The 20,853-nt window shown below is 42.0% G+C and overlaps 1 protein-coding gene across 2 annotated transcripts in view; it reads right to left on the minus strand.

The window, feature by feature from the left end:
* LOC145408529 (uncharacterized) overlaps positions 1–20,853 on the minus strand; it is a 229,125-nt gene that overhangs the window by 88,718 nt on the left and 119,554 nt on the right. For both annotated transcript variants that reach the window (XM_080279261.1, XM_080279262.1), the window contains exon 2: positions 20,129–20,257. In XM_080279261.1, the coding sequence (XP_080135387.1) occupies positions 20,129–20,257 (129 nt within the window). The remainder of the gene's footprint in view (positions 1–20,128; positions 20,258–20,853) is intronic.

Consider the following 20,853-nt stretch of genomic DNA (forward strand, 5'->3'; position numbering starts at 1 on the left):
ATTTTACAGTGAAAGACAGGTTCGTATTTCACCACTTAACGTGTCTCCCCAACGCCTCTTCCTGGGCGATTTATTTTGGATGCGGCTGTTTAATACGATAATACACGATCTATAGAGGGTATTGTGATATCAGAATGATTTTTATAACACAAGAGAGGAGAGCAAGGTGTAATAAGCAAAATAAATAACTTAGCAAAAGGTGTTAGGTGCGATATTAGAATAATTTATATAACATAGAAGGGACGAGCAAGCTGTAATAAGCAAAATAAATCGCTTAGGAAGAGGTGTTAGCTGTGATATTAGAATGATTTATATAACACAGAAGGGACGAGCAAGGTGTAATAAGCAAAATAAATCGCTTAGGAAGAGGTGTTAGGAAGCTTCCTTTACAGACGAGAATACTGGCATGACACTAAACAGCTTGGGAAAAGGTGTTAGTTGTGATATTAGAATGATTTATATAACACAGATGGAGACTGCAAGGTGTAATAAGCAAAATAAATCGCTTAGGAAGAGGTGTTAGGGAGCTTCGTTTACTGAATAGGATACGGGCATGAAACTATCTCCCTTAACCCACTCCATACCCTGATGTCATTTATTTATTTATTTACTTATTTTATACAACTTCCGGCCGTATTCCAGGTAGCACAGGTGGCTTCGTAACGCCTCTTCCTTAGCGATTTACTTTGTGTGTCACATTTTAACATCCATCTTTTCTGTTTTACGTATTACATCTTGACTTCCATCTCCTATGCTAATTCTATCACTTTTAAAATTTTATGCTAAGTGACATAGGAAGCTTCGTAACACCTCTTCCTTGGCGCCTTAATTTACGTATTACACCTTAACACTCCCTTGTATGCTATTTGTACTGCTTTAACACCATATAATTCGTGTCAACAACGTACCAAAGCATACTGAGGTGTACAGTAGCGTGCAAAACAAATCGCTAAGGAAGAGTTGGTAAGAAATCTCCAAAGTACTTAAAAATGCAAAACAAAATAAAAAATAAAAATGAAAAAGCCTAGGTTTTTGAGGGCACGTCGGGATGCACACACACCACAAAGCCAGTCAGGAGACAGGACGTGTGTGCTGGGCATTCCCCAGGTCCTGTCCTCCCCACTTACTCTTTTTTAATCAGCCCATACACCACTGACCGGGCTAATGTATGGCCCGGCCTGCACTATATGTGCAGGGAATCTTTCAACCAACCAAAAAACGTCGGGATGCAATGCAAAATGTAAACAGCGAGACTCGTTTTGGCACCACGGTATGCAATAGCTAGCCACTGAGCCTCACCCATTCCCAGACTAGTCTCTCTCTCTCTCTCTCTCTCTCAAACATGCACAAACAAATTAGCACAATACATAAATAAATAAGCATACACAATATCTCTCTCTCTCTCTCTCTCTCTCTCTCTCTCTCTCTCTCTCTCAGGAGGAGGAAAAGAATTGACAGGGAAAAGCTTTGAGTTCTCCTTTCACTGTCCTTCCTGGGGGAAAAAGAATGGGGAACTGTTGATATATTTGGTCACGAATTCGGTTCCTGGCAAATAAACTTTCTAAAGCACCATTTACATAGCTAACCATACAGCCTACCATAGAAAACCACACACACACACACACACACACACACACACACACACACACACACACACACACACACACACACACACACTTTCACCTCTTCAAAAAAAAAAAAAATGTAATGTTCACTTGCCAAGTCATATAATTTACCAGTTATATTTCAATTTATATATTTTTGTAAACTAATCCAAAACCACACAACTTACCACAGGGTTATGTATGTATGTATGTATGTATGTATATATGTATGTATGTATCTATTTATACTATTCCATTTTTCACACAGTTGAGAAAAAGCTTAAAATTGCCCATCAAAGAATGCATTATACACAGGAAGGGATGCACGTTGAGTCTCGATATACCTCAAGTCTATACCTACCTTGAACTACAATCAAAGAAATATTATATAAGCACTAAGTCTCATACAAACCCATAAAAAAATTCAAACACGCTTTAAAATGGCCCTCAAGAGAATGCATTGTGAGGTGAGAGGCTTCAAGTAAACAAAAGAGAGACTCGCTGTAGTAGGCTGGTATTAATGGGCTAGCCAGGGAGCTTTAAAAATTCCTCCGAAACTTATATTTGTACGGCTAAGAGTAATTAGACTCGTTTCACATCAACCTCGATCTAGCTTGTCATTCACCCTACAAAGGAAGCATATCCAAACACCAAATCGAACTTTAACATTTCGAAAAAGCTTAAAAACTTGCCCTCGAGGAATGCATTGCGAACTGAGTGGCATGAGGTAAACAAAGAGACTCGCTGTGGCAGGTTGGCATTCAGAGGGCTAGCCAGGAAGCTTAGCCCACTCCCAGCCCACGATCTTTGCTGGGAATCTATGACATTTAGCACGTGCTGGGCGGCGTATGAGAGAGACTAAGAGTAAGAGTTGCATAGATACAACCATCATAGAGACATCAAGGGCCTTAATATTAATAGAAACTTTCTAACAACAGAAGATTAATAAAAAATGATGGTGGACAGATAAGAGATTGATATACTGACAAATAGACAGAGACAGTAAGAGACACTTGCAGAGATACAACCAACGTAAGAGATATCAAGGTCCTTAACATTAGTAATTTTAATAACGGAAGATGACTAAAAATAATAAAGATATGAGACAGACAAAGAAAAATAGACAGATATGGACTGGAAGACAGTTTTTCTATTACTGTACTGCTACCGTCTATGCCAAAAATACTGAAAACCATCATCATTAGCATCATCATCATCATCATCATCACAACAATAATAATGAAAGATACAAAGACACAGACTAAAAGACGGACAGACAAACAGACAGACAGACTAATAGACAAATAAATACACAAACAGAGATACAGCTTACACAGAACACTAACTTTACGATGATTACAACTGGTCCAGCCTTAATGACAGGTTTAACGAGAGAGAGAGAGAGAGAGAGAGAGAGAGTTCAAGGAATGTGTAATTACTTGTATATTAATTTTATCGCATGTGACTCCCCACATCTCTCTCTCTCTCTCTCTCTCTCTCTTCATTATCCCGTTTGTTCCTTAGTGGAAGGGAAGTATAGAGGGATACATACATATACATATATACACATATACACACGCAAACATACATACATAAAGAAACAAACCTACATATACAGAAAAAGATACACGACATACGTACATAAATACATGGATAGACGGATGGTGAGAGAGAGAGAGAGAGAGAGAGAGAGAGGTAGAGAGGTAAGAAGGCAGCTGCAGTCGTAGTCAGGCAGGTAGGCACGTAAGTAGTGTAGTTAAATAAGTGGGAACATAATCAGTAAAGCAGGTAGGTAGGTACTGTAAGTAGGTAGGCAAGAAAAGATAGTAGGAAAGTAACAAAAAAAGACAGGCAGGTTAGCAAATAAATACTCAAACACGTATGCAGGAGGACTTAAGAAAATGGTAGAGAGGAGGGCTAACTGGCAGGTAAGCAAGGAGAGGGGCAGGTAAGTAGACAGGTAGGTAAGCAAGGAGGCAGGCAGACAATTAGGTAGGTAGGTAGGAAGGCAAGGAGGCAGGTAGGTAGGTAGGAAGAGAGAGATACAATAGCCACCTTCCCCTTTAACACACTATAAAGGTGCCGGCAAATATCGATCCAGGTAACACTACTGTTGACTCAATATACCGGAACCTATTTATACACCTCTCTCTCTCTCTCTCTCTCTCTCTCTCTCTCTCTCACACATACACACACATCCTTCTTCAACTCGTTCCTTATCTCCCCTCCTCTCCTTTAGGTTGCTTCCCACACACATCCTTATTTCCTCTCTCTCTCTCTCTCTCTCTCTCTCTCATCCTATACTTAGCCATTTGTAATCAGTCATTCTATTTATATAATGGCGGGACCATCAACAAAGGACTGTAAGTTCTGTGAATCTCTCTCTCTCTCTCTCCCCTCTCCCTCTCTCTCTAATTGCTCACCTCAACAGTAATAACGCGGAAGGACGATGCAGAGGGTTAAATTATTTATAAGGGCGACACCTGCCCTTTGGGGGGAGGGAGAGGGAGAGAGAGAGAGAGAGAGAGAGAGAGAGAGAGAGAGAGAGGGAGGGAGGGAGGGAGGGAGGGAGGGAGGGAGAGAGAGAGAGAGAGAGAGAGGAGAGAGAGAGAGAGAGAGTTATTTGCTTCCCCTTTAACCAGTAATTCATGATTCACTCTCTCTCTCTCTCTCTCTCTCTCTCTCTCTCTCTCTCTCTCTCTCTGCCCCTCCACCAGTAACTCTCCCATCATTTGCATGTGAATCCTATCACAACTGCTGTTTAGAATTTCACCATCTGCCCTCCCTCTATACATAAGCCCTTCCCTCCTTCCTTCCTCCCTCCTTACCTTCCTTCCTTTCTTCCCCCCTTCCTCCCACCCTACCTTCCTTCCTTCCTTCCTTTCCCCCTCCCTACCTTCCTTTTCTCCATCCCTACCTTCCTTTCCTCCCTCCCTACCTTTCATTCTTCTTTTCCTTCCTTCCTTCCTTCCTTCCTTCCTCCCTCCCTCCCTCCCTTCCTTCCTTTCCTACCTCCCTCCCTTCCTTCCTTCCATTCCTACCTCCCTCCCTTCTTTCGTTTTCTCCGTAACTACCTAACTTCCCTCCTTTCCTCCATCCCTCCAACCTTACGGCACCCTCTACATGCAGCCTATACTGCATAATTCCACAATACCATATATAGCACGAGAGAGAGAGAGAGAGAGAGAGAGAGAGAGAGAGAGAGAGAGAGAGACAGACAGACAGACAGAACTAATACCCTTACGCGACTTAGATCATCTTAAACACACCACCCCAACACAGCCCCGGCACAAAGCAAAACCACGCTCCAATTCAGGTCAATCTATTAACACTTCTTTGGCCTCACAATCCTGTTTTAGTCCCTTTGTCCTCACCTGATGTACACCAGGCAACATTTAAACCTGGGACAGCCTCAGAGTGTAGCAGAGTTTTGGTATACATGAAAACCCTGACATTTTCACATAGGCTATTTATCGGTGGGACTAAAATGGGTGAACAGATTTTTTGTCTTAATGCAAGGAAAGAGTCAAACACGAGAAGCCTGCAAGATTGCTCCCTCCAAGAAAAAACAAAAACCAGATAACAAAGAGCCATATTCAAGATCCGTTCATTTCGAGATGCCTGGACACACTGCATTTGAGAGACAGTCAAATATTTGCTGAAATGACCAAGTAGCTGTGATGCACGAACGTTGGGAATTATAGCTAGACCTCCACTTCAAACACACACACACACACACACACACACACACACACACAGGCCCAGGTTCATGTGGTGTGGCCAACGTACACCCATACACCCCTGCACTTCAGTTGATGGCTTAATGTTGCCAATGTGAAAGGTTGATTTGACTAGTAACCAAGGAGATTCATTCCTACCTCTAAACTAAGGCTACCACGACTTTAGTTCTGGGCTTGGGCCAGTTCCATCAGGCGAAATCAAATCAATTACTGTTACAGACAAGTAATCTAACACAGGAGCAGCTTACCGTTTTGTTTTATCGTCGTCTATGTGTTAAAAAAAAATCCCCCAATATATTCAAAACCACTCAAATGCTCACAAGGATATGACCTACTTTGAATATATATTTTAAAATTTTGAATATAAACATACAAGGGTAAACAACAAACAAATATACATACATACATACAAACAGCGGCATGCCGTCATTGCATTTGAGAGAGAGAGAGAGAGAGAGAGAGAAACTTAACCCTTGCACCTTGAGTGTGTGAAGTAACAGCACATCAAAACAAAACTGATAACCACACGCAAAACAATCACAAAAACAAACAATACACCCGCCCCACATAAAACACTTACGACGAGACATGCCACTTTAGAACACTTAGCCCGCCCAGATGCCCCTCTTTAATCTAAGTGCACGTCAGCCCGGGTTAAGTGTACGCAAGTGGATGTTTTAGAAGGTCCCTTAAGTGCTTCACAAGGTCGCTGGGTCCCGGGGGTGAGGATGGTACATGAGTGTTTGTTTACATCGCGGGAGAGGATCGTCCTCACTTTGGGACGGTCGCGGGGTTTTGGTGTGTTTTTGATGGTCTGGGAGGAATAACGTAGTGTAAGTAGGTGTTCATGGGTAGGGACGGTGTAGGTGGGTGTACGTGGGTGTAGGAGGGAGTGACTGGGTGTCGTCGGGTGTGGGTGGGTATCGAATGGTGTGAGTGGGAATCAGTGTGGAGGTGTCAGTGTGGGAAAGATGTACTGTGGCATGGAAGGAGGGTAGGTATGTGCAGGGGATCGGTAAGTGTGGGTGTGCTGGTGGCTACGGGTGAGAGTATGATGTGGGAGGGTGTGTGTGGGTGTAGGTGGTAGTTTATGGGTGTAATCTGCGTAATTCAGCCTGGTAAAGTTGTATGTGGGTGTGACTGTGAAAAGCTGGGCGTGTGAAGTTGTAGGCAAGTATAGGAGTGCAAATATATATACATACGTAACAGGGTGTACAGTGTGTGTTTAAGATAGTGTAGATGGGTGTGGGAATGGGTAAGCCTGTTTGAGGGTGTGGGTAGGGGGTGAGAAGTCTTGGGCTGTAGAGTGGTGTGGGATGTGTGAAACTGGGTATGGAGGCGTAGATTAGTGTGAGTGTAGGTGTTGAGGGAGCGGGGTGGATAGGTATGGAAGTAGTATGAGCGGATACGTGTGGATGAAGGAGATAGGTAAACAGATGGGTATAAGTGTGTGTGGAAGGGATGTAAGTGGGTGTGGAAGGGAGGTAAGTGGGTGTGGGAGGAATGTAAGTGGGCGTGGAAGGGAGGAAGGTGGGTGTGGGAGGAATGTAAGTGGGTGTGGAAGGGTTGCAAGTGGGTGTGGGAGGAATGTAGGTGGGGATCGCTAGGAAATGGGTGTGGGAGGCATATGTGTGAGGCTGAAGGTGTGTGTGTAAATAAGTGTGGTACAAAATAAACGTTTAAGAAAGGGTGAACAGTAGGGTGAGGAAGAATGTAAAGGCGTGTGGGCTGGTGTGAGCGGGTGTAAGCGAGTGCAGATGAGTGTGGGTGGGTGCAGATGGGTGTGCGTGGGAAGGTGGGTGGGTGCAGATGGGTGTAGGTGGATGGTGGTGAATGTGGAAGGATGTAGGAGCTGTGTTGGTGGATGCTGATGGGTGTGGGTGGGTGTGGGTGGGCGTGGGAAGTGTGTTGGTGTTGGCTTCATAAATGTAGGCTAGTGAGAGAGAGAGAGAGAGAGAGAGAGAGAGAGAGAGAGAGACAGAGAGAGACAGACAGAGACAGAGACAGAGAGACAGAGACAGAGACAGACAGACAGAAGCAGCAAATGGTGTGTGTGTGTGTGTGTGTGTGTGTGTGTGTGTGTGTGTGTGTGTGTGTGTGTGTGTGTGTGTGTGTGTGTGTGTGTGTGTGTGTGTAATTAAAACATACGGTATGAGTCAGTGTGAGAGTGAGAGTGAAGATGAAAATAAGGATGACGTAAGATGGACAGAGAGAGAGAGAGAGAGAGAGAGAGAGGGAGAGAGAAAAAAAAAAAGACAGAGAGAGAGAGAGAGAGAGAGAGAGACAGAGAGAATGGGTGTGTGGGTGGGTGTCATCAAGCGTATCAGAAAACTGGGTGTGGTCGGGTGGGCGAGTGAGATACGGGGCAGGAATGTTTAATGTGTGTGTGTGTGTGTGTGTGTGTGTGTGTGTGTGTGTGTGTGTGTGTGTGTGTGTGTGTGTGTGTGTGTGTGTGTGTGTGTGTGTGTGTGTGTGTTTCAGGGTGGGATGGGGCGGACGACAGGTGTAACATGTGTAGTTGTGTGTACGAGTGTGTATTTAAACGCACAAGTGATTACTCATGTGTAGGTGGGAGGGAGGGTGTACGTGGGTGAGATGGGTAGGCTTGGAGTGAGGTACCGGTGTGTGTGTGTGTGTGTGTGTGTGTGTGTGTGTGTGTGTGTGTGTGTGTGTGTGTGTGTTTAAGGTGTGAGATGAGGATGTAGGGGGTGTGAGGTTAGAGTGCGTATGGGTGTGGGTGTGGATATTGGTCTGGAGGTGTGTGGTGTGTGTGCGTGGGTGTGTGGGTGGTGGGGTAACGGGGGGGAGGGGAGCTGCAGTGAACACGCGCCAACATCAAAGTGAAGCAATGACTATATATAGAAACACCTGTTGTAACACACACACACACACACACACACACACACACACACACACACACCCTTCCTTCCATCCATCCACTTTTCCTTCCTTCCTTCCATCTCTTATCCCTCTTGCCCTCCTCATGTCATACACACACACACACACACACCAATCATACAATTCCAAACCTTTAATACCTAAACAGTACCCGTATCTACCACTGAAAATTCTCTCTCTCTCTCTCTCTCTCTCTCTCTCTCTCTCTCTCTTTCTCACCTAAACAGCACCGTAATATCTATAAATACGTTAATTGGATCACCCATCCTCGCCAGCAGCCAATAGGAAAGTCGTATTCTATTGATGACGTCATCGTTTCCTCGTGACGTCACCAACCATGGAAAAGTAGCTTATCTAAGGGTCATGTTTTTGCCATCATTTATTTTTGTTTTTGAGCGGATTACCGTGCTTTCCCGAGAAACCCAGCGATAAAATTAACCTTTACAGTTATCCAGCGTTATTTATTAGCGCAATTAACCTCCATTATCTAGGGAAATATGCGATAATTGATGATAAATAAGGGGGAGTGTGGGTATCCAAGATGGCCGTCATGTAAACAAACAGCGGCCATATTGACAGGTGGGATTAATGAGATTGGATAGATGGAAGGAAGGAAGGTAGGAAGGAAGGAAGGGAGAGAGAGAGAGAGAGAGAGAGAGAGAGAGAGAGAGAGAGAGAGAGAGAGAGAGAGAGAGAGAGAGACCAGCCTACCAACACCACCACGTACTCAACAAAACGGGGGAGGGGGCCATAACGAAAGAAATACTGAAGTGTGTGTTACTGAGTAGGCAGTCTCTCTCTCTCTCTCTCTCTCTCTCTCTCTCTCTCTCTCTCCTTTCCTTTCATTCCCTTATCTAGCTCTTCCCCTCCCACTTCCTCTCTCCTTTTCGTTCTCATGCTTTCCATTTCCTATTTGGTCTTCTCTCTCTCTCTCTCTCTCTCTCGGGGGTGTAACAAAAGACCTGCTGAAATGTTTGTTATTGAGTAGGGAAACATACCAAGGCTCTCTCCCTCTTTCCTCCCTCCCTCTCTCTCTCTCTCTCTCCTTCATATTTACTTTTTTCTTCATTCCTCTTTCATTATCATTCCGTTTTTCCTTTACTTCCTCTATCTCCATTCTTCCTTCCTTCATTTACCTCTCCATCTCCCTCCCTCCTTCCATCATCTACCTCTCCATCTCCCTCCCTCCTTCCTTCATCCACATCTCCATCTCCCTCCCTCCTTCCTCCATTTACCACTCCATCTCCCTCCCTCCTTCCTTCATCCACTTCTCCATTTCCCTCCCTCCTTCCTTCATTTACCACTCCAACTCCCTACCTCCTTCCTTTATCTATCTCCTTCTCCCTCCCTCCTTCCTTCATCTACCTCTCCATCTCCCTCCCTCCTTCCTTCATCTACCTCTCCATCTCCCTCCCTCCTTCCTTCATCTACCTCTCCATCTCCCTCCCTCCTTCCTTCATCTACCTCTCCATCTCCCTCCCTCCTTCCATCATCTACCTCTCCATCTCCCTCCTTCCTTCATCTACCTCTCCATCTCCTTCCCTCCTTCCATCATTTACCTCTCCATCTCCCTCCCTCCTTCCTTCATCCACTTCTCCATCTCCCTCCTTCCTTCATCTACCTCTCCATCTCCCTCCTTCCTTCACCTTCCTCTCCATATCCCTCTCTCATCTACCTCTCCATCTTCCTCCCTCCTCCCTTCATCTACCTCTCCATCTCCCTCCCTTCATCTAGCTCTCCATCTCGCTCCCTCCTCCCTTCACCTTCCTCTCCATATCCCTCCCTCATCTACCTCTCCATCTTCCTCCCTCCTCGCCATCTCTCACTCTCCCTCTTCATACATCCATCCATTTTTCAGAAACATGCAGACATCCCTACTACCTTTCCTGCCTCCCTTTCCCTTCTTCCTCTCTTTTCTCCTCTTCTCTTCCTCTCTTTTCCCTTCCTCCCATATTCCTTTCTCCTTCCTCCTCCTCCTCCTGTTCTCTTACCCCCTCCTGTTCTAACATTCCTCCCGCTGTATTTTTTCTTCTTCCTCTCTACCCTCCGTTTCATTTCCTCCCTCCTTCCCTCCCTTCCTCCATTCTCTCTCTCTCTCTCTCTCTCTCTCTCTTTCTCTCCCTCTCATTCCTTTATCCCTACATCATTTTCTTCCTCCCCATGAAGTTCTTCCCCCTCCTCTCTCTCTCTTTCTCTCCTTCCCTCTTCTCGTCTCCACTTCCTTCTACATTTCCTCCTTCGATACAGCTTCCCTCGTTTCTTCCCTCCCTCCCTCCTTCCATTATTTCCTCCGCTTCCTACTTCCCTCCCTCTCTCATTAGCCCCTACCTTCTCTCCCCCATACCTACCTCTTTTCCCTCCCTCCCTCTCCTCCACAACTCAAAATTTTCTCTCGTTCTTTCCTTCCTATTTCTCTTCCTCCTTCCTTATATCCATTACGATTCCCACGCCTTTCCACCCTCTCTTGTTTTCTTTCTTTTCTCTCCTCTTCCTTGTTTTCTTTCTTTTCTCTCCTCTTCCTTGCTTCTTCCGCCTCTGATTTTTTCCCCTCCTTTCTTCTCTGTTCCGTTTCTTCCATCATTCCTAACTTCCCTCCCTGCCCTTTCTTCTCCCTTCCTCCCTCCCTTGGTTTTTCCCACCCCTCTCCTCACTAGTTATTTCCCTCCCCCCTCCGTCCCTCCCTCCCTTCCTCTTTTCTTCCTTTCCTCCCTCCCATTAACCCTCCCTCTCTCCCTCCTTAACAATTTCCCCACCCTTTTATGTTCCCTCCCTCCCTCCCCCTCCCTCCTTTTGACCTTTCTGGGGGAGGGGGGAGGGAGGAGAGGGGGGGGAGAAGGGTAAGGGAAAAGGGAGCAGGGAAGAAAGGCGGGAAAGAGAGAAGGTGGGTAGGCAATCACGTAAGTAGGTAGGTAGGTAGGCAGGGAAAAGGGAAAGATGAAAGAACAAGCAAAGAAGGATGAAAGAAAGGAATTGAAGAAAACAATAAATGAAAAAGGAAAGAAGGAAGGAAGGATGGGAGGGCGGGAGGAAAACTGGCAAGGAAAAAAAAACATACATTAGGGAGAGAGGGAGGAATAGAAGGAAAATTAGTCGAAGAAGTGGAAGAAAAAAAAATGAAAGCCAATGAGGACAAGATGCAAAAAATTAGACGAAAGAAAATAAAGACATGGGAGAGCGGCAGAAACTAAGGAAAGAGAGGGAGGGAGGGAGGAAGAATGATGAGAGAGGGAGGTAACGAGGAATATAAAGGAAAGAAGGGAAAATAATGAAAATATGTACAGAGGGAGGGAGGGAAAAAAAGGGAAAGAGGTCTGGATGCTGAGAGAGAGAGAGAGAGAGAGAGAGAGAGAGAGAGAGAGAGAGAGAATATCATACTGAGAGCGGAGTCATTACACGAAGATATTAAAGAAAGAGAACAGTAAGAAATTAAGTAGCACAAAGTAAGAAAATACTGTAAAGAAAATACAAATATTAAACAGGAAAGATCAACAGGAAACTTAGAAAAAAAAGGCCAATTGCAAAAACAACAGTACGGTACACAAAATTAAAGCGAAGTAATTAAAGACAGTGAAGAATGTGAGATAATTAGAGAGAGGAAGTTACAAGGATAAAGACACGAAGTTACAGGGAAAAAAAGATGCAATATAAAGGGAGAGGTTATTAGGATGGGATGTATTGGAGAAAATTAGAGCAAGATATTTTAGGTGTACAAAAAGAAAGTAAGCAAGGTATATTAGACAGAGAAAGTAAGCAAAGTATACTAGATATCAGAGAAAGTAAGCAAGGTATACTAGATGTTAGAGAAAGTAAGCAAGGTATATTAGATATTAAAGAAAGTGAGGTATACAAGATTACTGCCAGAGCAAGCAAGGTATACTAGTTATCAGAGAAAGTGAGGTATACAAGATTTTTGAAAGAGTAAGTGAGATATACAAGATTTTACAGAAAGTGAGATTACAAGATTTTACAGAAAGTGAGGTTACAAGATTTTTAAAGAAAATATGTGAGGTATACAAGATTTTAAAGAAAGTAAGGTATACAAGATATCAGAGAAAGTAAGCGAGGTGTAGGCTACTAGAGAAAGTAAAAGATGTACCCAAGAAAAAGCGAGACAGGATAAAGAAAGTAAGCGAGGTATACCAGAAAAGGTGAGACAGGAGAAAGTAAGCGAGGTATTCCAGAGAAAGTGAGACAGGATAAAGAAAGTAGGCGAAGTATACCAGAAAAAGTGAGACAGGATAAAGAGAGTAAGAAAGTTGGTGAGGAAAATCCCACAGAAATCAGAAAAGCTAAGTAAAGAGGAAGCTATAACAGGAAAAAAAAAAAAATAGATGAGAGCAACGGGATTGAGAGATATTAAAGATATGAGAAAAAGCAGATATGAGAGCAACGGGATTGAGAGAGATTAAAGATAAAAGTAGATGTGAAAGCAACGGAATTGAGAAAGATAAGAGAAAAAGTAGATATGAGAGCAACGGGACTGAGAGAAATTAAAGATAAAAAGTAGATATGAGAGCAACGGGACTGAGAGATTAAAGACAGAAGAAAAAGTAGCTATGAGAGCAACGGGACAGAAATTAAAGAGAAAAAATTTATAATAATTAGTGGGGATTATAAGAAACATTAAAGAAAACTACTCAAGTAGTAGTAGTAGTAGTCGTAGTAGTAGTAGCACCGGTAGTAGTAGTAGTATTAGTAGTAGTAGTAGTAGCAGCAGGATGCAGCAGTAAATAATAATAATAATAATAATAATAATAATAATAACAATAACTGAACGGAATACACTATGGTTCAATAACAAGAGGGCAAGTCTTAGACCTTGAAAACTTTCCCACTGAAGTTTAGGGCTGGTCAATAAGTTGCCAGCCGAAGTTATGGTTTAATCAAGACAGTTCATTAAAGAAAGTAAGAAAGTGAGAGACAAGAGCACAATGACTTCCCCAGAATTTACCTACAAAAAACAATGACATATTAGTTGAGAGAAAAGTTCCATGAAACCACAAAATCACATAAATCACCACGAATTACGTAAAAAAACACCAACAGCTCAAATTCCTCTTCAGTTTCTAAAAGTAATTCTTTGGCCAAGTTCTCCAAATTTAAATGTCCGGTAATTTAATCTGATATAGCTAATTACAGACTAATTTCCCGACCGCCAAAATTTCCGTCCGTCAAAGCCAACGTGACAGGTTTACGCGACCCCGTTAAGGACCTCCCAAATTTATCTTGCGGTCTCTCTTCTCGTTATCGACGCAACGTGAATTCGACTTGTTGCTCGGGATCCGTCGACAGGAGAGGCGCGGACTCACCCCGTGATCCCATCCAGGACCGGTTTTCATATATAATTCAAATTTGGGGATGCAGCTTAACGGGGTCCATCCAGACACCGGGTGGGGAAGGTGGAGCAAATTTTTCCCCTTTTTTTGAACTCAGGCTTTCAAATTCACGTAACGGCCCGCGACAACCACTCAACCATTACGCAAAAATATCTATCTAACGGTTGCCGGAGGAGCCAAGAGGAAAATACGGTGAAATAGGGGTTAAAAATGCAAAAATTCCAGGTGGGTCGCCTTTGCCACATCCCAACCCGACCCGCCCAGATCAAACCTCACAGGCAAGCCAACTCCGTATGTTTTGCTAATTTCCCACATTTAACCGACCCAAGAAACGCCTTTACCAGCTAGAGTGAACGGAGGAAACGTTTATCTTACCTTCCAGTGTGCCGAATGCACCGCCACGAGTGTGTAAGATCCGAAAATAAAGGTTAAAGGAGGAGGCGTTAGGAGCCTTCCCTCACTAGCACCAACTGGGCGGCCATGTTAGGGCGAGGCCACTCTTACTACAGGGGAGGACGCTATACTCCCGCCCTCTCTCTCACTCCTCCCTGTCACTGCGCGCTCTCTCCCTCTCTTCTCTCCACCTCCCACTCTCCAAATACCTCCCATTCACGAAAATCATCACCTTACTCCACGCACTTTGCGCCTGAATATGCGTAAATACAATTACTGGCAAAATCCTGGGTCCGCATATGGCAACACTAATATTCCCATGTGCGCTTTTAACGTCAAACACGCCAAAATATACCCTAAAACGTGATATAACAAGGGTCAGATTCGCGGGAACGTTGATCCAGACGCATACACACGATGACGAAGCGATGACGTCACTGTTTATACACCGGGAGATTATTATGTATTAACGTAATCTGGAAATAAAAACATTCGTTGGCAACTTTCTATTGATTCTTCCATTTTGCCATATTGAGAGGGGAAAAGGGGGGCTGGTTTCTCTCTCTCTCTCTCTCTCTCTCTCTCTCTCTCTCTCTCTCTCTCATCCTTTCCGCCTCGTCACCTTTCCCTCCCTCCCTCTCCTTACCCCTCCCACCCACACCATCCCCGTCCCTCCAACCATTCCTTTACTCTCTCTCTCTCTCTCTCTCTCTCTAATATTCCTATCCCTCCTCCCTCTTACTTACCATACACTTTATGCCTTTCTAACCATCTCCAGTATTCCTATCTCACTTCCCCGTCTCTCTCTCTCTCTCTCTCTCTCTCTCTCTCTCCAAACAAGCGTGATGGAATTGGGTTTACCTTGCAAGTTAATAGCCTATAATGAAACCCCCAATAGGCCTAGAACGAAAAAAAAGAAAAAAGGAAAAAGAAAACAAGAAACAAGCCAAAAAATCATTACAATAGATTTTTTTTTTTGTTGCGTATGTAAGGTGGGTGCAGGGTTTCTCTCTCTCTCTCTCTCTCTCTCTCTCTCTCTCTCTCTCTCTCTCTCTCCATGCAACAAGCTTTTGAGGAGAATGGGTGTCAACAAGGCGGTGAAAATACTATGCAAGGATGAGTTGTATTGTCAGTGGCTTGGGGGATGTCCTTCACACCTTTTTCTTAGCCATTTATTCTGCACCTTACATTTCGATATCCTCTTCTGTGGTACTGATACAAATTACTGACATTAGAATTAAGTAGCGTACAAGAGAATGCTATTTCACCTCGATGGCTGCTCTTAAAAAAATCGCGGAACCATTACAAAATTTAAATTCAAATTAACGCATCTCGACGTGACGGTTTAAATAAGGACTGCATGTTAGTTAACCCCTCAAGTTTCAAGTCTCTCGATCTGAATAAAATCGTCTGGTAGTAAACGGAATAAATCTGAAAGCACGTCATCGTATTGAAAGTTATAATATATATACATACTCAACTGATTACAGAGTTGCTACAAAGCTTCTTGACGCCTAAAGAAAAATCTTGAAGGTGGGAGAGGAAGGTGGATAGATATGGTAAATGAGTGTGTGAGAAAAAGAAGTATATAGACTGATGAGGCTAGGGAGCTGACAGGGATCGAGCCGGGTGGATGAGCTTCCTGGTACTGTACTTGTAGAGGAGCAGGTGACAGGTGTCTCTCTCTCTCTCGATAGTCGACGGACTGATTATATGGCCGGTGATATTAAGTACATCTATTAAACTACATAATTATATCTATCTATCTATCTATATCTATCTATCTATCTATATACTGTATATATATATAGAATACACAGATAGGCCTGTGAGATAGGATACTGGGATCTTGAATCGTGTGTGTGTGTGTGTGTGTGTGTGTGTGTGTGTGTGTGTGTGTGTGTTTATTTCACTGGGTATGCTGCTTTATAGTTTTCCTTTCCCGAGCTTTCTTTTGCTTTGCTTTCTGAACTCCATCATCATCATCATCATCATCATCATCATCATCATCACCACCACCAACACCAAAACCATCATCATCATCATCATCACCACCACCACCACCATCATCACCATCATCATCACCACCACCACCACCATCACCATCACCACCATCATCACCACCACCAACACCACAATCATCATCCAAACCTTTCCCCACCTTCTTTACTTGCTTATATTCACTTCTCACAAGGACCATACAGCGAGGCATTACTGAACGGGTCCTTAAGTATGTGTAATTACGGAGCAACAATGGTATTAGGGTTAATGAGGGCAATTAACATAATGAGAGACACTTCGGACAGGCAAGAATAAGGCGCCTGCTTCCTGTCATTACGCAGTCTGTTATTTTCGTTATTATGATCCCGCTGTCATGGTTTCTGAATGCTATAATCTTTTCTCTTTATCTTGGCCTAAAACTGGCATTTCACCATCCTGAATGCAGAACTGTAATAAGAGACTGACACAAGAACACAGAACTAATCACGAAGAAGTGCTATGTAAATTAGTGGAGCCGTAGTAATCTTTTTCTACCGCATTACGAGAAATAAGCTGCAAAAGGACGAAAATCAGGGCCAAGATAAGGTGAAAGAACTATAATTATCCCTCCAATGAATTAAACCTGCAGGGATGGCATGGATTTCTGTATGAAGATATTAAGCGAAACCCTCAAGGGCACAGAAAGAAGCTCTTTTCCGCGTCGTTAATTTTACCACAGTATCCCAAAGAAAATTAACAGAAAACGGATCTATTAACACCAAAGAAAACCTCGAAGAATTATGGGTGACTAAATTAGCAACGCCTTCGCTGTTAAAAAATACGTCTGAAAGTTTTGCTCTGTCTAGCGAATAACACAGGGTAAAATTCTTAAGATTAGCGTACATTAACATGTGTAAATTCATAATGAGCGCAAAGATTATTAGAAATCCATATTTATCATGGAAATATAAGAACTTCAGACTGACTGACAAATGAGGAAGTAAAGGAGCGTTGTGGTGTGGATGTGGATGTGATAGGAAGCGTTAGGAGAAACACACTGAAGTGGTTTGGCCATGTGGAGATAATGGAGATGAGAGACTGACGAGGAGAGTGTATATGAGTGAGGTGGAGGGGGAGAGAGGGAGGGGAAGGCCAAGGATGAGATGAAGGAATGAAGAGCTAGGCCTATATGAGAGAGGGGGGTGTGAATTGGGAGCAGGGCAGCGAAATGGCGGGGACGGTGACGTGGAGGCGATTTGTTTGTGGCCACCCCGTATGGGATTAAGGCGTCTGGCTCTGGCAATAGATAGATAGACATGTGGTAAAGCGGTGCACAAACGAATCTACAGATCCTAAACCGGAAAATAATAATAATAATAATAATAATAATAATAATAATTATTATTATTATTATTATTATTATAACAATCGACAGAAACAGCTGAATAACAATTAGATTAATTTTAAGAAGTTCATTCAAACGCATACACCTGCAAAATAAACAAAACTACAAATCTACCATCAGTGAAATATTTAAAAAAATAATAATAATAATAACTCCTATGAGATAATGCCCAAAAACGCAAAGACAGCTGACCAGTGTGTGTATATTCTACCTTAAAGATCCCTAACCCCTCTCAGCTCAGTTCAAGGCAAAGTAGACTGGAGGGTTGAATTGACTATACTCCTCCCATCTTAAGTTGGCACAGATTTCCGTCCTTTTGGTGCTTATTTCACGAAGTTCACTGGCAGAAAAAAAAACAATGCCACAGCTCCACGTCGCTACCATAGTAATTCTCTGTGTCTGGCATTATGTTCCAGTGTTAATCTCTTGTTACAACTCAGCATTCAAGATGGAGAGATGGCAATTTTAGGCCAACTCAGCATACTGTATTCTAGTGTTAATCTCCTGTTACAACTCAGCATTCAAGATGGAGACATGGCAATTTTAGGCCTAGTCAGCATATTCTAGTGTTAATCTTTTGTTATAACTCAGCATTCAAGATGGAGAGATGGCAATTTTAGGCCAACTCAGCATACTGTATTCTAGTGTTAATCTTTTGTTATAACTCAGCATTCAAGATGGAGAGATGGCAATTTTAGGTCGTCAGCATATTCTAGTGTTAATCTCTTTATAACTCAGCATTCAAGATGGAGAGATGGCAGTTTTAGGTCATCATATTCTAGTGTTAATCTCTTTATAAATCAGCACTCAAGATGGAGACATGGCAATTTTAGGTCATCAGCATATTTCTTTTTACAGCTCAACATTCAAGACGGGGGGGGGGGGGGGGATTTTTTTTTTTGGCCAAGTAAGAGTAAAATGAGTACAGTAACCCAAGGCGACTCAATTCCATCTCACAAGAAAATATTTGGAGTATCATGAAGCAACGATTAAATATTCAAGTTGGAGTTGCCCAGTCCCTTCACGTGATAACATACAGACTGCAACGTTATTTAAATCTAGCTCCTTCAGTACAAGATTATTCCTTAGGTGAATTAAATTTTGTGGACAGGAAAACAAGATTTTAAAATACATAATTGGATTGAAGGGGTTAGTGAGTAAGATAACCATTACGGGAACAGAACATCGTAAAAGCACGCACACACACACACACACACACACACACACACACACACACTATGTCAACTTTGGAAATAATCAGCCACGTACCATCCCGGAAACGGTACGCCTTCCCTTTGTGTTGCCGCTGACGGTACAATCCCTGAAGCCTAGCAAGTGGAAGCCAGGGGTAAAAAGAAAGAGAGAAAGAGAGAGAGAGAGAGAGAGAGAGGGGGGAGGTTTATTTTTTGCCAGATGGAATAGCGGTGGTTTTACTGTTGCTATGCTTGTCAGGGTAATTTGCTCTAAGTCAGTATTCTTGTTAGGTTTTATATTGTTCAGAATTAAGATACATTCGTTCATATTGTTCGGAGTTAAGGCAGATTCGTTCATATTGTTCAGAGTTAAGACAGATTCGTTCATATTGTTCAGAGTTAAGACAGATTCGTTCATACTGTTCAGAATTAAGACACATTCGTTCATATTGTTCAAAGTTAAGGCAGATTCGTTCATATTGTTCAGAGTTAAGACAGATTCGTTCATATTGTTCAGAGTTAAGACAGATTCGTTCATATTGTTCAAAGTTAAGACAGATTCGTTCATATTGTTCAGAGTTAAGACAGATTCGTTCATATTGTTCAAAGTTAAGATAGATTCGTTCATACTGTTCAAAGTTAAGACAGATTCGTTCATACTATTCAGAGTTAACGCAGATTAGTTCGATTTTTATACGTAATTGATACCATGTTGAAGCGTCAGGATTCTAATTAAGCACGAAAATAATAGTACATCTGCTCGTACCTAATATCGAAGAGCCTGATTGCGGAACTAAGATAAAAAACGGTCAAATATCATTAAAAGATATATGCTAAAAACAAAACTACTCACAGCTGTAAAATTTTCACACAATGACTCTCACAACAACCCTAAGCAGCCTTATAATTAAAAAAAAAATGAAAACTTGTAACATGTCAACATTACCTGAAGATAAAAAGAAGACACTAATAACATAAAATATCATCCTCCCGCTAATAAGGACATTCCTCCATAAAAAAAAAAAAGAAAGATAATATTAAGCTGAAGACAGTTACCAGATTTTCATATCCACCTCCATCAAACGAAATTAAAAAAAAAAAAAAAAAAAGTCGCTATACCCAAACATCCGTGGAACAAAATAAAAATATAACCAATAACAGTACAATCAATCCTAAGATTAAAATAAACCTATAAATTTCACACAATAATACTGTACCCACAAAAATCCAAACCAAACCACATCTTAAAAAATAAAAATTAATCTCTACTTACCAAAACTTCTTTACGCTGAGTAAATAATAATAATAATAATAATAATAATAAAAACCATAACTAAGCTAACTTACAAATTTCAAACAATAAGACCACTGAAAAATCCCAACCACACCACACACCAAAAAATAATAATAATACATTCTTACTACTTACTGAAACTCCTTTAGGGCGAGATTAACAAAAATAACAATACACTGAAAACGATGCTATAAATAAACCTACAATTCTCACACAATAACACCCAAAAAAATCCCCGCCAACGCACATAAAAAAAATAAAAACTCAAAATTCGTCAGTACTCACCCAAACTTCTGTGAGACGGGGTCCTTGAAGGGGGGTATGTCCTCCTCGGGTATCCGCTCCTCCTCGGCCACCGGAGAGTCGTAGATCAGTGTCTCCACCATTGAACCCTTGCTCGACCCAAACGATACCCTGAAAAAATAAATACAAAATCAGATAAGATATACAATTTAAAAAGTTGGATTGAAATACGATAATAAGGATGAGTTAAAATACTGAGATGAATTTAAAAGGGGTACAAAGTGTATATGAACCCTTTCAATACAATGACCTTTTTATTATTTTTGCTACCCCAGAAATGTTGTACGTTGAAATAGATATATACGGAAAAACAATGGCAGGTAAAGATGAGATGCCTCCTTCAGATGAGAAAGAAAAAAAAATGGTAGGCCCAGACAAAAATATAAACCTCGTACTGAAGTGATCTGGTTTTTTATTACACAGAAAAGTATTGTCAACATCACTGTAGGAAAATTAATTCATATTATATTTTACAATACATGTAGGCCAATATTTTGATTATGCAATACTGTTAAAAACACAAGATAGCACTGATAGTGACTACAAATTCATAAATAATAATACTGTCATCATCATCATCACATACTACTACTACTGCTGCTACAACAACAACAACAACAACTACTACTACTACTACCAATAATAATAATAATAATAATAATAATAATAATAATAACAATAATAACTGTCCCTTTAAAACCTTACGA

This window comes from Coenobita brevimanus, chromosome 77 (assembly GCF_032717465.1).
Source record: "Coenobita brevimanus isolate Jiangsu-jjx chromosome 77, ASM3271746v2, whole genome shotgun sequence".
Classification (NCBI taxonomy): domain Eukaryota; kingdom Metazoa; phylum Arthropoda; class Malacostraca; order Decapoda; family Coenobitidae; genus Coenobita; species Coenobita brevimanus.